The sequence below is a fragment of the Bombyx mori genome, chromosome W (genome assembly GCF_030269925.1).
Source record: "Bombyx mori chromosome W, ASM3026992v2".
Classification (NCBI taxonomy): domain Eukaryota; kingdom Metazoa; phylum Arthropoda; class Insecta; order Lepidoptera; family Bombycidae; genus Bombyx; species Bombyx mori.
This window is the reverse complement of record NC_085135.1, coordinates 2418613-2436267: the sequence shown is the minus strand read 5'-3', so window position 1 is coordinate 2436267 and position 17655 is coordinate 2418613. Positions and strand designations below refer to the sequence as shown.

The 17655-nt window shown below is 42.5% G+C and overlaps 1 protein-coding gene across 2 annotated transcripts; it reads left to right on the top strand.

Moving 5' to 3' along the window:
• The first annotated feature begins 13561 nt into the window (after positions 1-13561).
• LOC119630501 (uncharacterized) lies at positions 13562-16481 on the top strand. 2 transcript variants are annotated; one of them, XM_062677030.1, is made up of 2 exons: positions 13562-13646; positions 14116-16481. In XM_062677030.1, the coding sequence occupies exon 2, from the start codon at positions 14119-14121 to the stop codon at positions 16282-16284; it is 2166 nt and encodes a 721-aa protein (XP_062533014.1). In that variant the 5' UTR covers positions 13562-13646; positions 14116-14118; the 3' UTR covers positions 16285-16481. The 2 variants fall into 2 exon arrangements, with proteins under 2 accessions (XP_062533014.1, XP_062533015.1); XM_062677031.1 differs by having other exon boundaries at positions 13567-13626.
• The last annotated feature ends 1174 nt before the right edge of the window (positions 16482-17655 follow it).

The following is a 17655-nucleotide window of genomic DNA, read 5'->3' as shown; positions in this document are numbered from 1 at the left end:
AGAAATAATAAGCCACTATCACGATGGAAAAACTAACCACCGCGGAATAAACGAGTGTTATTTAGCTCTTTCGCGAAAATATTATTGGCCAAAAATGAAAGATCAAATTACAAAATTCATAAACGAATGTACTATATGCGGACAAGCTAAATACGATCGCGCACCCATTAAACAGCAGTTTAGCATAGTACCACCCCCGAAGAAACCCTTCGAAATAGTTCATATGGACTTGTTCACCGCCCAATCCGAAAAATACCTGACATTTATTGACGTATTCTCTAAGTACGGACAGGCTTACCTGTTGAGGGACGGCACAGCAATTAGCGTATTACAGGGTCTATTGCAGTTCTGCACGCATCATGGTCTACCTTTAACGATAGTAACTGATAATGGTACAGAATTCACAAACCAATTGTTTTCCGAATTCATACGACTTCACAAAATAAATCATCGCGCGTAGTTCGTTTCCAAATGATTCTTGTCCACCTGATGGTTGTCTGGAAGAGATCGCTCTTAGCGATAAGACCGCCAATTGTACTTTTTTGTTTTTTTTTTTTTTATGTATCGCACTGTTTATTTGTTTTTTGGTGTACAATAAAGAATACTCTCTCTCTCTCTCTCTCTCATCATAAAACCCTAGCACATACACCTAATGACAATGGTAATGTAGAGAGATTCCATTCAACCTTGCTAGAACACCTTCGCATACTTCGCTTACAGCATAAAAATGAACCTGTAATAAACTTAATGCCTTATGCAATATTAGCTTACAACAGTTCAGTTCACAGTTTCACCAAATGTCGCCCTTTTGACATCATAACGGGACACTTTGACCCTAGAGACCCTCTCGACATCGACATAACAGCCCATTTACTGCAGCAGTACATGGAATCACATAAAGCTCAAGTGACTACAGTTTATGAACTCATAAATGAAACCTCACTTGCTAACCGTACATCTCTCATTGAAAATAGAAATAAGAACCGCGAACCAGAAGCGACGTATCAGCCTAACCAACAAGTTTTCATTAAAAACCCGATAGCAGCCCGACAAAAAACAGCCCCGAGGTACACTCAAGATAGAGTGTTAGCAGACTTACCAATTCATATCTACACATCGAAAAAACGAGGCCCTATTGCTAAATCCCGACTTAAACGTGCACATAAAGACTTCCGATTGTTACAGGATTCTACTGAACCTCCTGACCCGACATCTGACGACCGCACACGAGATGAAACTTGAGACCCTCGAGAACGGACCTGGACTTTTACCTTTTAAACTCGGACAGACTAGACTCGTATCCCACTATCATTCCTTTTTACAATATATAGAATTAGCTGATGTAGACAACAGACTCGACTCAGTACAAACTCAACTAAAATATTTTAAAGACCAACTAGACGAACACACTTATCTCCTTTATGAACTGCAAATAAACTACCTAACTAGCAAAATCACTAAAATCAATTCTAAAATTAACAGCCTCAAACCCAATCGTGTAAAAAGAGGTCTCATTGATGGCTTAGGTTCAATTGTTAAAAGCATTACAGGTAACCTAGACCAGTCAGATGCCGAACTTTACAGTAAAGCTATTAAAATTTTGCAAAATAATGATAATCAGCTATCATCCGAGCTTAACCAATATATTAGTCTGAACAAAGCATGGATGACCGAACATACACAGCTACTTTCCGAAATCGCAAAGAATCAGGAAAAAATTAATGTTACCTTAAGCTGGTTATTAGACAGTAAAATATATGCCGATAGTAATCTGCTTAAATATGCTAAATTCGCCCAGTTATTAGCTATCATTAGTGAAAATATTGAGGATTTATATAACGAATTATGTAGGATTGAAAATATCTTAAGTTTTATCCGTGCATCAAGCACACACCATAGTATGATAAGCATAGATACGTTAAGTAATATGACAGATAGGTTAAGAAATTTATATACGGAAAACCGTATTTTAAACGTAGATTTAAGAGAATATTATAATCCGAACAAAAACAGTTTCACTGTAAAAAATTGCGCCAAGTCCACGTTTATAAAACTCATCTCAATAACATTTGCACTTTACAAAAAAAAGAAGACTTCAATAGCTTTCATTCTCTACAAAAATATGTGAAATACAAAAAAATACCAAGAAACCGTCCTAAAGATGAAAAAATTAAAAAAAAATTGTTGAAAATTTAAAAATAAAAAAATAAAAATTTTATCGTACTTGGCGCGCGTCATTGAGTACCCCAAAATTTTCAGGATAAATGAACATCCTTTCAATGTTTAGAAATTTATAAGTAGGTCAACCTATGAAATGCATAAATGTAATTAATGAATTATTATTTCATAATAAGTTTTACAAAAGTTAAGTAAAATCGACATCTCATACGTATGTTATTTGAATTTTTTTCATTTCCCACTCATCTTTTATGATTTGAACTTAACACCCTCTCGTGTTCGCTTATACAAATACAAGCTACTTACGAGTCGATACGTATGTATACGTTGGCTTCAAAACATTTGAAAAAATTCTCAAAGATGTTTTTCAAAGGGTAGAAAAGAATAATAAAGTTTCAGCTGAATCTAAAGGGGTCGAACGCAAAAGTGGTCGATTTGGCATATTGCCATATGGCCCATAGGTATATAGTGAGAGCTGTTGAAAATTACCGTAGTTCTGTCTCAATTTCTCATAAAACGCTAACAAGAGCGAAAAAGACAACCTGGGTAACTTTTTCAGCTTTCACTGTATATTAAAGCAAAATGGTTTTTTTTCTCGGGTTGAAATTCTTCCGAAAAATTTTGGGGTACTCATGACGCGCGCCAAGTACGATAAAATTTTTATTTTTTTATTTTTAAATTTTCAACAATTTTTTTTTAATTTTTTCATCTTTAGGACGGTTTCTTGGTCCCGCAAGGTGCGCCCCGTTCGTTCCCCAGGTGGGCCTTGAAACGGATGAACAAGGAGTTGCTGATGGAGGCGGCTGCTGTTGCTGCGTGGGCGCCAAAACCCGCGCGGCTCGCGGACGTGGATGCGGAGGTCGACTGGTTCCGGGGCACCATGGCAAACATTTGTGATGCCGCCATGCCCCGGGTCGGCCCCCGAGCACCACGTGGGGGTGCGTTCTGGTGGTCGCCCGAGATCGCGAGACTCCGTGAGGAGTGCGTGAGGGCGCGCCGCCGGAGCGCACGCCACCGCCGCCGCCGTCGTCGCGACGCTGCGTTCGCGGAGACGGCGGCCCAGCTGCACGCTGACTGTCGTCAAAAGCAGACGGCGCTGCAGCTGGCCATCGGCGAGGCCAAGAAGCAGAGCATGAAGACTCTCCTGGAGTCGCTCGACGAAGATCCCTGGGGGCGCCCATACAAGATGGTTCGCAGGAAACTGCAGCCGTGGGCGCTCCCGGTGACCGAGCGGCTCCAGCCTCGGCAGCTGCGGGAGATAGTTTCCGCGCTTTTCCCGCCGGCAGCGGGGGGGGACTTTGAGCCCCCCCAGATGGACGCCACGTGGGGCACACCTCCACGTCGCCCCAGCGTTCCCGCTGCCGAGGAGCCCCCTCCCCCTATCACGGGGGCGGAGATCCATGCGGCCGTGTCCAAAATGAGAGCGAAGGACACGGCCCCCGGCCCTGACGGCGTTCACGGCCGGGTCTGGAGCTTGGCCTTCGAGGCCCTAGGGGACCGGCTCGGGGGGCTTTTCGAAGCGTGCCTCGAGTCGGGACGGTTCCCGTCGAAATGGAAGACGGGCAGACTGGTCCTTCTGCGGAAGGACGGGCGCCCCGCGGACTCACCCGCGGGCTATCGCCCCATCGTGTTGCTGGACGAAGCGGGCAAGATGCTCGAGAGAATCGTCGCCGCCCGCATCGTCCGGCACCTGACCGAGACGGGTCCCGATCTTTCGGCGGAGCAATACGGCTTCAGAGAGGGCCGCTCGACTATCGACGCAATTCTGCGCGTGCGGGCCCTCTCCGACGAAGCCGTATCCCGGGGCGGGGTGGCGATGGCGCTATCCTTAGATGTAAGGAACGCCTTCAACACCCTGCCCTGGTCGGTGATCGCGGGGGCGCTGGACTATCACGGCGTCCCCGCATACCTCCGCCGACTGATCGGCTCCTACCTCGAGGGCAGGTCGATCCAGTGCATCGGACACGGTGGGACGATGTACCGCTTCCCCGTCGAGCGCGGTGTTCCGCAGGGGTCTGTCCTGGGCCCCCTGCTGTGGAACATCGGCTACGACTGGGTCCTGCGGGGCGTCATTCGGGGTCCCCTCCCCGGGCTGAGCGTAATATGTTACGCCGACGACACGTTGGTCGTGGCTCCGGGGAGGGACTACCGGGAGTCTGCCCGTCTGGCGTGCGCAGGCGTGGCACACGTCGTCACTAGGATCCGACGGTTGGGGCTCGAGGTGGCGCTCGATAAAACCCAGGCCCTGCTTTTTCACGGGCCGGGACGAGCGCCGCCTGTGGGTGCCCACCTCGTGATCGGAGGCGTCCGCGTCGGGGTTGGGGTGACCGGTCTTCGGTACCTCGGCCTCGAACTGGATAGTCGGTGGAACTTCCGCGCTCACTTTGAGAAGTTGGGCCCTCGACTGATGGCGACGGCCGGCTCTCTGAGCCGGCTGCTTCCAAACGTCGGGGGTCCCGATCAGGTGGCGCGCCGCCTCTACATGGGGGTGGTGCGGTCGATGGCACTATACGGGGCTCCCGTATGGTGCCGCGCCCTGACCCGCAAGAACGTCGCGGCTCTGCGACGTCCGCAGCGTGCGATCGCGGTCAGGGCGATCCGAGGATACCGCACCGTCTCCTTCGAGGCGGCGTGCTTGCTCGCCGGGGCGTCACCCTGGGACCTGGAGGCGGAGGCGCTCGCTGCCGATTACAGGTGGCGTAGCGACCTCCGCTCTAGGGGGGAAGGGCGCCCCGGCGAAGGTGTAGTTCGAGCGCGGAGGCTCCACTCTCGGCGGTCCGTGCTGGAGGCGTGGTCTCGCCGCTTGGCGGACCCGTCGGCCGGCCTCCGAACCGTCGAGGCGGTCCGCCCGGTTCTCGCGGACTGGGTGGGCCGCGACCGCGGATGCCTCACCTTCCGGCTAACGCAGATGCTTACCGGCCATGGTTGTTTCGGCCGGTACTTGCACAAGATAGCCGGAAGGGAACCGACGGCGCAGTGCCACCACTGCGCGGACCGCGACGAGGAAGACACAGCGGAACACACGCTGGCGCGTTGCTCTGGATTCGACGAGCAACGCGCCGCCCTCGTCGCGGTCATAGGAGAGGACCTCTCGCTGCCGCGCGTCGTGGCTACGATGCTCGGCAGCGACGCGTCCTGGAAGGCGATGCTCGACTTCTGCGAGTCCACCATCTCGCAGAAGGAGGCGGCGGAGCGAGAGAGGGAGAGCTCTTCCCTTTCCGCACCGATCCGTCGCCGTCGAGCCGGGGGCCGGAGGCGGGAATACGCCCGTACGTCCCGGCCCCTGTAGGTGGCGGCCTCCCCCCGGTGAAGGTCAAGGGGCGACCTGAGGGGGTGAGGCCGCGCGGCGCGCTACCAGCACTCTAGCGCGCTGCCGTGGAGTGAATAGAGCGACCGGTCGACGGTGTATCGCGTCCCGACCCGGCAGGCTGGTTCTGGTCCAGCGGGGTATTCCGGGACACCAGCGGCACCGTCTGGGCGGCCCGACGGGCTGCCGTACCGAGACGGCCGACGTTTCAGAGCCTTCGATTCGCCTCGAAGGCTCCGTCGGCTGGGCGTCCTTGGGGTGAGCCGCGCCGTCTGGTTGTAGTGTTGACCGCGGTAACCCCCCTACCTCATCCGGGTTCTGACCTCGGAGGGGATCGGACGTCGGGTGTAAGAGTGCAGAGGAGTCGTTTAGTGGGTGGGCTCTAAAATCCTTGGGCCCGCGGTCTGCTCACAACACCATGCAGATCGTTGAGTCTCACATACCCCGCGCGCCCCTTTTGCGCGGGGACCTCGTAGGAGGTTCGGCCCTCTACCCGAAAAAAAAAAAAAAAAAAAAAAAAAAGGACGGTTTCTTGGTATTTTTTTGTATTTCACATATTTTTGTAGAGAATGAAAGCTATTGAAGTCTTCTTTTTTTTGTAAAGTGCAAATGTTATTGAGATGAGTTTTATAAACGTGGACTTGGCGCAATTTTTTACAGTGAAACTGTTTTTGTTCGGATTTCATATCTTTTTGTTAAGTATTATTTTTTGCTCATTTATTGCTTATTAAAAATAAATTATAAATAGTCACTCAGCTTAAAAGCTAATGAAACGCTCAATTAATTAGTGTTTTAATGTTAGGTGCCCGACTGGCATGAGACTCTCGGGTTGTCAGTTCCGGTATCGACCGGGGACGCGTGTATTCCGCTTCAAAGTCTGGCGCGCACTAATTGGGGGTGCGAATTATGCAACAGATGCGCGGGCGCGGGTAGCGAGGGGTGGGTCGTCGCGGCACGGACCTGAGTCACATTCTCTTTGGCTGCTGTTGCCCCGCGAAACGGAACGTTGCGTTACATACTCCCCCTCCAAGTTGGGAACGCGTCCCGAGTCCAACTTGGGACTGTTTGCTGAAGACGCGGCCTTCCTCTCTGCCTCTTTGGCATAATTGGATCCGTACTTGAATTTGACGGAGAGTGGGTTAAATCCGCGGTGTGATACTTGCCGATGACATTGTTTGACAAGTCTGCTATGAAGTACGTTGTAGGACTAACTATTTTTACTACGCGATACGGGCCATCCCGTCGTGGCATGAACTTACGTGTTACACCCCTAGACGCATAAGCAAGCCATAACGAAGGAAATACTCTTCCAGTAGGACTCGGGAGCAAGCCACGGCGGTGGCATCAACAAGTGCGTAGAGTTCTACCCATCTTGTAGCTACATCCTCTACCAGGAGTACCCATTGCTCCCCCTGCTCTTCTTCTGGCAGTGGCCCGAACAAATCGATTGCGAGAACCTCTCCTCGCTGTTGAAGCACAGGAGTGAGCCTATACGGCGGTACCGATATAGGCGGATGATCACCGGTATCAATGTGGTGCTCGGCGTAAAGGGTTGGGGCTCCCCCCACCCTAAAGATGTCTCCATTCTGCTGCAATAAATGTGATAGCTGCTGCCGTTCACCGGAGCCAAGCATAGAACCCTTATCATCACGCAGGAAGTCAGCAGTAGAAGCAAACATGCATGGCTTAGGGCACTCATATTCAATTGGATAGGTAACCCGTTTTCCCGAAAAATGCCAAGGGGATGAAGCAAAGTCAAGCACAATACCTGCCGCCACCAAAAAATCCATGCCAAGCAAAGTTTCATTATTTTGAGCATCTGGAAAAACAGTAAATTCAAGGGTTACTGACCTTTCGGGACTTATCCTTACTTCTAGAGTAGTGAGCAAAACTCGGCGGGTGCGCGCGGAACCGTCTGCAAGCCTCACCCGACGCCTGGTTTCCTCACACGGATGGTTATGCTTTAACAGCAATTCATAAAGCAACGCACCGGCAACGCTACTCTTAGCTCCCGTATCCAACAAAGCATTACCTCGTATACCTAAAATTTGAACAGTTAAAATTGGTCTTAACCTAACCTGGTGCTCAGTAGAGTTACTCTGGGCAACACTTTTCACATTAGAATTAATCGTCGAAAAATGTCCGACGTTTTCCATGGTCACCCTATTTTCGTTCATCATGGTCACCCTATCGCGGCCACTTGGTACCTCGGAATAACTATGTTTTGGTTCGGTACCACTCGAGTAACGCATCAGGGGCCCATTCCTAGAACTAATATTATTGTTTATATTATGATTAAGTCTAGAATAATTTTGAAGTCTAACCTTGTTATCAGTACCGAAAAAGCGCGGAGGAAGAATCGCCTTAAAATCGGTAGGATAATAATTATTTTCATTATCAACAAAACATTGTTTACGATTATTAATATAAATGGACGACTTTACGGTGTTTGAAGTGCAAGCTGTATGCAACGAGCTGTCGCGATGAATAGAGTTCACTGAACTTGACAGCTGTGTATTTACTTTACCAATAGGTAAATCGGATGTGACTGATCGGGTCCGTGCAGCGTCGACGGCGTAATAACTTGCGTTACACTTTGTACACTGAGACCGAGTAACACCTTTGGTACCACACCCGTAACACGAGGATACAGCTTGCGTATTTTCGTTGTCGAATTTCGTTTTTGACGCTAATTTTAAACACTCATCACGAATATGTCCGTACTTTTTGCAATAAACACAGAACAGTCTTTTAACAATCGACGTAGATGATACATTATCAGTGTTCGTGTAGCGAGGCGCGGGGACTCGAACGGTGCTCGGCGCAGCGCTGTCGTCGCGTGGCGGGCCGCCAGCGGCGCCCGAGTTGAATATTTTCCGCGGCGTCATCCGCGCGTATGTATGCTGCGAAGTCGAAGCACCGGCGGGAACTTCGCCTACGGTACTACCCGATGAACGTGGCGTCGCTCGCTGAGGATGATGAATAAATTCAGGCGGACTGGTCTCGTAGATGGAGTCCTCGATATGGCGCGTTTTCTTTAATAACGTGTCGTATGAAGTTATTTCGTCTCTTCTTAATCTTTTACGAACACGACGGTGTAGAAGGCCGTAAAGCATATCAATTTGAACTTTCTCACTAAGGTCACCAGGTGGGAGTCGAGCTAGTAGGGCTCGTGCTCTGGCAACGAAGATCTCCGTCTTCTCTCTTTGTCCTTGCGACATTTTGAAGAGCTCTAAGTAGACTCGATGGGGCGGTCTGCAATCACCGAAAGCGCTTCGTAACGATGATAAAGCGTCGTCCCAGGAAGTGATGCTAGCTTTAACGCCTTGCCACCACACGGCTGCATTTCCGGTTAGTAACATCGAGAGTCCTCGTAACGCGATGGCGTGTCCTACGTCAGCACAATCTTTGTATGATTCGACCGTGTCAAGGAAACCGTCGAGTGAGTCGCCGGGCGCTCCGCTGAACCGCGCCGTGCATGACGCGAAGTTCCCAGAATGGTGAGCGGGCGTCGAGGAAGGCGGCGATGTCGGCTCCGACGTCGGTGTTGCTGATGATTCGAGTTGAGTTTTATGCTCAAAAACTCGGTCGAGTAGGCGTTCGAATGCTGCCATTTGACTTTCTTGTAATGACGCCATGTTGTTTGCGGTAAATGTTGGCGTCGGTCCCGCGGTTGAACCAATTTCTTCTTCAACGTCTTGAAAATCGGATTGACGCCGTGACTGACGACGAGTACGTGTCGTAGTTACGTAGATTCACTCCGAAATACTAGTTAAAGGGCCCGCGCTTGGGCTGCCAGTTTAATGTTAGGTGCCCGACTGGCATGAGACTCTCGGGTTGTCAGTTCCGGTATCGACCGGGGACGCGTGTACTCCGCTTCAAAGTCTGGCGCGCACTAATTGGGGGTGCGAATGATGCAACAGATGCGCGGGCGCGGGTAGCGCGGGGTGGGTCGTCGCGGCACGGACCTGAGTCACATTCCCTTTGGCTGCTGTTGCCCCGCGAAACGGAACGCTGCGTTACAGTGTAATAATAATCAACATCAACTTTTACAAATTTAAACCGAATTAAATTTTGTTTCAAATGTGAAGGGTAGATGACGCTGTTCTTAATTATTTCAGAATTTAAAATTAAAATCTGAAAGCCTTGAAACATCAATCCGCATTAATGTAATTTAAAAACTACAGTAAGAGGCTTAAATAAAAAAGCTGAACTTAACTCAGCCTTAATTAGAATTTTCTTCGGAATTCAATAGTAAAGTTCAAGTTATTTTGATGAAATCAAAACCGAAATATTCATAGCATCTTAAACAATCACCTACGAATAAATATTAGTTATTATATTATTTATTATTCGTAGACAATCACAACGGTTTTATAGTTTTGGGAAGGGATTTTTTGTAACGCCATCTCGTAAAGTATTTCGGTATTACATTACAAAACAAAATTGTTTCTCCAACAGTAACAACAGTACTTGCTTCGGCAGTACTTAAACTAAAATACTAACAGTAACAACATTAACGTTATTTATTGTATAAACCGTTCAATAAGAACTGCAAACTATCCCCTTGAAGCTACAGTTTATGTAGGAATAATGACTTTTTGGCGGGAACGCGAGGTGTGAAGTTGTGTGATTTGTTTTAATTTGTCTATTTAGTGTTTCTTCGGGTTTAAATGTGTAATAATAGTGGTTTATTAACTGTTTAATATCTGTGAAAGTGCACAAATGTGGGAAAATTAAACAAAGCCGCTGTACGTAACTTCTCGGTTTCCTCCAAAAAGTCCACTGAGATCTTAGTAAATGACCACCACCATTTTACTGAGATTATATTTCATTCCATATCATCTCATCTCATTTCATTTCATCCCATTTGATTAATGTCTCAAATTAATCATCTTCATTTCATTTCACTCCATAATATCATTTTTCATAAAAATATGAATATAAATTAAAATAAGACATGACTTAAAGGTCTCAGTCATAAAATCCATTACAAATAGGAATAATTCCAGCGCACCCTGGCGGCCGTAGATTACCATTCTCGAATATTTATAGTCTGTGGCATGTCACTTTTTACATCGAAAAAAGTCAGGATCGAAATTTTTGAGCGAGCCATAGTTTGTGGTGATAAAATTAATAATTTCAAGTAGATTAATTGTTGTAATTGATATAACTAGTTAATATCAGTAAAATAAAGTTGTGAGTGATTGATATAATATACAATTTAGGAACCAGAAGTACCGTAGAATTAAATAAAATTTCGCAACCTCAAAAAACTGTTCTGCTCACAGTAAACACAGTCGGTAGTCTGGCGCTCCGTTTACAACGTCAACGGGATTTTTGAACGGAACTTGGCGCCAGATTCTACCGAATCTGTGGATATTATAAAACCAGGCTATTATTATGCAGGAAAGAAAATAGTTATTGTCTTTAAATTTCCTGTAATTTCTCCGGATGAATTCGAACTATATAAATTAACCATTGCCCATTTACCATTAACCATTAATATGCATCAATTAACTTTCGTCCCTCCTTAACCTTTCATCGCAACAAATAAGAAAGCGTTCATGTACATAGAGGCTGAATGCCCGAAGTACAACAGGTACTACCTCTGCGAGGAAAATATAAATCACCAGCCAAGAGATGATCCTGATTGTATCCACGATTTTATCTACAATCAAGCCATGAACACTTCATACCAGCCAACCTCTGTTTCTTTCACTAAAGAAGCCATGGAACAACTAGACGATAAGCATTACGTCCTTATTTTCCCCGAGACCACGAAGATCGAACTTTATTGTCAACGCCTGGAGTACAGCACGCTTCAAGGAAGTTACCTCGTTACCATTCCGCAAAATTGTAAGCTGCGAACCGGACGACTAACACTAGCAAACAATAATGATCAGATCAACGGACAGCCTCTGAAAATAACTGAAATCCCGAAGTATGCAAAAATCACAGGACCTATTAGACCTCATATCAAGCTCACCTCCTTGAACCTGGAGAAAATACACCAAATCCAAGATGATATAATCCAACAACATCCTGTGGACCTAGAACAAAGTGACGTCACGAACCAAGCACTCTTTCATACGAAAATACCTTTTTACGGAGCACTCTGCGGCGCGATTATCCTAGCTGTTGTAATCGCTGTTCATCGGCACAAGTCTTGCAACATAAACCTGGAAAAGAAGCCACGCGAAGAAACCTCAAAATTTCACCCGTACGAGAGTCCAGAAGAACCCCAGAAGAAGGACCGAATTCCGGCAACATTTGCCCTCAAGATTATCAAATAGTTGCCGAGCTAAGGGGGGAGGTGTTACGTACCCTAGTTACATGCATTTTGTTAATTCGCGATTTCGCAATTAGCAACCAGTGGCGTACGTGACTACAAATTGTCGACGCAGCAACCTCATTCCATGTTCATGGAAAAGTACGCGACTGGCGTCAAGTGCTGACACTGCAGCGTCGCTATGCCGCCCGGGCCGGGGCCCGCTGGCGCCACTTCGGTACTGACATCGTCCAAGTCCACTCAATAGCATCTTAGTTTAATTAATTGTAATAATTATAATTCTTTAATAAATAAGTTAATAGAATTTTGGTTTTTTTTAAACGCTACGGCTGTAGTCTACATAATTGACGTAAGGGGCAGCATCCGAGTCACAATATTTATGTCTTCCTATAAATCTAGGAGTGGCATCATTACTTTCCATTTGAGTCGGATGATTAGGAAATAAATTAGTAGACACTGGATCATGAACAGAGCTATTAATGTTTAAGGCTTTATTAGGACCACTTTCCTCACATTGGCACTGGCAGACGGTGTTGCCTTTCGAGTCACACTTGCTCCTTTTCCTATTGCAGTGTCTACAAATTCTGCGAGATGCACGTTTGCGATTTACAGATGTTTGATGTCCGGAGTAATCGGTATCTACAGTAGAATCGTCATGCTCGACAACAACATTATGCGCCACTGCGGGCACTGACGATAAGTCACATTCGTCATTTACTTGTAAAATATTAAAACTATTAGAAGCAAGAGTCCAAAAGACTTACCCGACGACGAAATTAAATACACTAAATAAAGAAAAATTAAATATATATAAAAATATGTACAAACTTATCCTAATCCGATAATTTAAAAATTTTAAACGATAATTTAAAAAAATTTTAAATAAAAAAACACGACCGCCAAATTTTATGCTTCCCGCGCTTTTTCAACATATTTACTTATTTGTTTATATTACCTATGTGAACTCCCTATCTTTTTTATACCTTCATAACGATAAGTAGGAGGATGGAAAAAATGTATTTGGTCTAACTTTACGCCAATGCACATTATTTCATTTATTTAATTTTTAATTTTTTTAATTAAAATTGTATACCAACTAATTGCTCCTTCAGGATTTATATTTGTTTTTTTTTCACGATTAAAACCGCCTAGAAAGTTTAGGCATTATAGTTGACGCATGCGCAGTACACATATTTTGCAATTTTTGCATACATTGATTCAACTAATAAAAATAGTAAATTAAACAAAAAACGAGTAATTTCGAAAGAGAACAAACGTGTTTTATATAAGAACAATCAAAATTGGATATTTACGAGTCATTAAGGATGAAAAAATATTAAAAATTGCATTAGGGAGGCTAACTTGTAGGTATATTTTTAAATATTTTTTTAAAATAAATAAATGCAGAACAAACAATTATTAACAGTGAACAATCAAGAACAAATGATGAACAAACGAATTAATCTATACTAATATTATAAAGAGGAAAGATTTGTTTGTTTGTTTGTTTCGAATAGGCTCCGAAACTACTGGACCGATTTGAAAAATTCTTTTTCCATTAGAAGCCGACATTGTCCCTGATGAACATAGGCTACCGTGAAACCTGGCGACTTTGCCAAAGGTTGTTAAATTTGCCATGACCCGACTTATAAGACAAAATAATTTATAACGTCAAAACTTTATGTTTCTTAACGTTTGCAATAACTTTGAAATAATTTTGAATATTTTGTTGGCAACATCTTTTTTTTTTTGACAACCCAGATTTGAAAAAATTGACATTTTTGTCCGTTACATTTTTCAACTGCTAAGTTCGTGGTAACTACGTGCTCCAGAACTTCAGTGTAAATAAGTGAGTTTTATGTTTTGTAGGTAAGTTAAATTTTAAAATAACATTCTTAATAGTGTTTTTTTATCAAAGTTATGGTAATTTACGTTCTATAAATTAATTTAGTCTTAAAATCACTGTTGGCAAATTTGCTAACCAGATACAAAGTTTTGGTGATGTAAACTTTGCCATGTTTTCTATGAGGCTAGGGCTGTCACAAAAATATTAAAAAAAAAATACTTTTATTGTTACTTAATTTCAAATCCAAATTATCATACTTCTATTATTTATATGGATGGATAAGTATTTGTTACTCTTTCAAGTAAAGACTACTTAACGGATTTTGCTCAAACGTAGATAACTATATCCTATATATTATTCTGATCTATAAAATAGTATCACATTAAGAGCTACGAGCTTAGAGTAGTAACCATGAACGCTATCACGGCAAAATCATGGGAGTCAGCTAATATAAGTATAAAATATTCAATTATTTTCATTATATCATTTTAGAACATGGGCGGTAGCCGTTCAAGACGTGTGCTGGGGAGTAGATCCTATAAAAATTATTCGGCTCAAATGTTAGACACCGCAGTGGATCTGGTAAGCCGCAAAATTATTTCATCTTTAGAGGCATCAAAGCAATTTCTAATTCCCAGAAGAACAATAGACAATAAAGTGAAAAAGAAACACCCAAAAAAGCCAGGAGCTCAGCAACGACTTACTGCTGCCGAAGAACTAGACATAATAAAAGTACTCACCGCGGCAGCAGATTTTGGGTCACCTGTATCGAGATTGGAACTTATACTCATCGTCCGCACATACTTGAACAAAAATAATAAGGGGCATTTGTTTAAACACAACCTTCCTGGAAAGTGGTGGGTTAAAAATTTTTTGAACCGCCATAAAGAAATGCTAACAGAAAGAGCCGTGCAAAACATTAAAAGAGTTCGCGCTTCTACTAATACTGATGACTTTGAAAATTATTTTGAAAATTTACGTAATTCTCTTGATAAAATACCGTCTAAAAACATTTTAAATTATGATGAGACTAATCTCTCGGATAATCCTGGTTCAACGAAATGTATTTTTAAACGTAAAGTAAAATATCCGGAACGTATAATGAATACTTCCAAAGGAAATATTTCTATAATGTTTGCTGCGACGGCGGATGGTACTCTGTTACCTACATATACCGTTTATAAGGCTGAGCATTTATGGACAACGTGGTGCGAAAATGGGCCTGGCAAAGCGCGATATAACAGGAGTAAATCTGGTTGGTTCGACTCGACAGTTTTCCAAGACTGGTTTAATTCAGTTATCATACCATGGGCAGACAAACTGGATGGTCCAAAGTTGATTATAGGCGACAATCTTTCAAGCCACCTTAATATTGATATAGTCAGTAAATGTGAAGAACGGAACATAAGATTTACTTTTTTACCACCAAACTCAACTCATATATCCCAGCCACTGGATGTGGCATTTTTTGGTCCCTTAAAAAGAAAATGGCGCGATATTTTGACCCAATATAAAATACATAATCCAGCAGAACCTCAAATTAACAAAGCCCACTTCCCCATGTTGTTAAAATCTCTATTAGAGGCTATAGAAATAAATAGTAAAGCAAATATCTGCGCTGGATTTAAGGCAACAGGCATAGTGCCTTTTAATCCCCAAACAATATTACGAAAGATACCCGATTATGAAGAGCAAAACAATTATACAATCGATACCGCGCTCTTAGATTATTTGAAAGCCAATCGTACAGCGAACCCTCTACAAAAATTAAGAAACAAAAAATTAAATATTACTCCAGGTAAGTCTATTTCCTCTCAAGAAGTTCAGTTATTCATGACGAAAAAGAAATCTAAGTTATCTAGAGAAACAAATCGAAGTAACATTAACGAAGCTCAACAAACTTTTCTTGATCTAGAAACGAATCTTGATGCAGAGCCAGTGATCGATGAGCCTAATTCAAAAACCCGACCAAAGGTTACTATTCTTTCAGAAGTCAGATTTAGTCCATATAATTGCGCCTATGCAGATTTGACAAAGATGCTTCCACAGAATCTTAAAAAGGTAGATAAAAGCTACAACATATTCAAATCTGAAAGTAAGGAGAATCTGCCCGTAATTCAACCTGAAGAAGAATTTTTAGAGTACATAGATTACGAAAACCAAATGCCATCAACGTCTGCAGATAATAAAAGGTTGATACTTAAAAAACCGGAGTCATGTAATGCAAAAAAGAAGATAAAGAGAGACAATAGTGACGACAATAGCGAAAATAGTGACAGTTATTCCTTAAGAGATACTTCTGAAGATGAATGTTTTATACCATCGGAATCAGAGTCATGTGAAGATTTTGAAGAACAAAATGTACAAAATACAGTGAAAAAATGTGAAACTCTTCGGATTGATAGTTACGTTTTAGTTAAATTTTGTGGGCCAAAAACCAACAAATACTATGTTGGAAAAGTATTGGATATTATTGATGATTCTGGTATGTATGTTAAATTTATGAGGAACAGAAAGGAAGAATTTTATTGGCCACATATCGATGACATTAGTTATACAGTAAAAAGTGACATCGAAATTATCCTAGGAATCCCTCACGAGGGTCGAAGAGGTACTTTAAGATTTGACTGTATCGACTTTTCAAAGTATAATGTTCAATAATATGGTTATGTGCCCATCGGTATGTCATTTATGATGATTCCTAAATGATTGATGAATGGTGAATGATTTTATAATTAGGTACATTAAGTATTTTCATATTTAATGATAACTTAAAAAAATTTAACCCCAAATTTTGTCTTATGCTTGATTATGTTTCTTGTTACAACTGATTAACAAAGTCTTTGCTTTATCTTGAACACTAAATATTTTTTTAAATTTCTTGGGCTCTTATCATTTTAGTCTTTGGTTTTACAAAATTATCAAGTTTACCTTACAAAAAAAAATTGATACTTTCCTTTATGTTATTGTGATTTATGTCGATCTCATATTATTATCTCGTTAAGGGTTTTTTTATTTATTGATAAGTTTAAAGATTTTAAGTTCCTAAACACTATCATAAGATTGGATAAGTTTATCATTGTAACTGATTACCAAAAGTATTATTTAATTTATCCTATCTTTATTAAAGCGTATTTTATAACCTATATAATAATATTTTAATAAGATAATTTACTGATAGACTGAAAGATTTTATGCTCCTAAGTATTATTTTATACTTGTTTGAATATATGGTTAAAATAACTGATTATACTATGTAGGTACCCTATATTTATTAAAGTTTTTTTAAAACCTTAATATTTTTTAATCTTGTGACAACCCTGACTCTCATTTCTATTTTGTTTGAAAAAATCTAAAAAGGGCGGCTAAATTTGCCACATTGTAGATATTTCCATTACTAGCCGAGAATATGATAGAATTTTAGTATAATTTTACTGTGACCAAGCCTGTGGCAATGACAACAGTGGCATTTTACAGTAATTCCATTTATTTCATTTAAAATTTGGGTATGGCAATCTTACCAAAAGTGATGGTTAACTTTGCCATTTTTGTTTTTGGACTTAAATATCAATTATATTTAAGAAAACAATAGATATTTGGTTACATTTCAACTATGCATAAAATGCACTATCAAGCTGATTGATTGCTTTTTTATATTCTCATAGAGATTTTTTGAGAAAAACCTTTCCAAACTTTTTTATCCGCCAAAAAGTGGCAAAGTTGCCAGGTTTCACGGTACTTTTTTTTTTTTAATTCTTTTTTTTTGTTTTATGTTTGTTTTAATGTTTCCGAAGCGAAGCGAGGGCGGGTCGCTAGTAGAAAATAAGTATACAATAGGAAAAAAAATTTTTTTTGAGGGGCTAACTTCATTCACCTCACAACTTCACTCCTCGCGTTCCCGCCAAAAAGTCCACCTCTCGTATTTTTTTTTTAAGTGATTTTATGACCTGATAAGTAAGACCTTTAAGTCATGTCTTATTTTAATTTATATTCTTATTTTTATGAAAAATGAAAATATGGAGTGAAATGAAA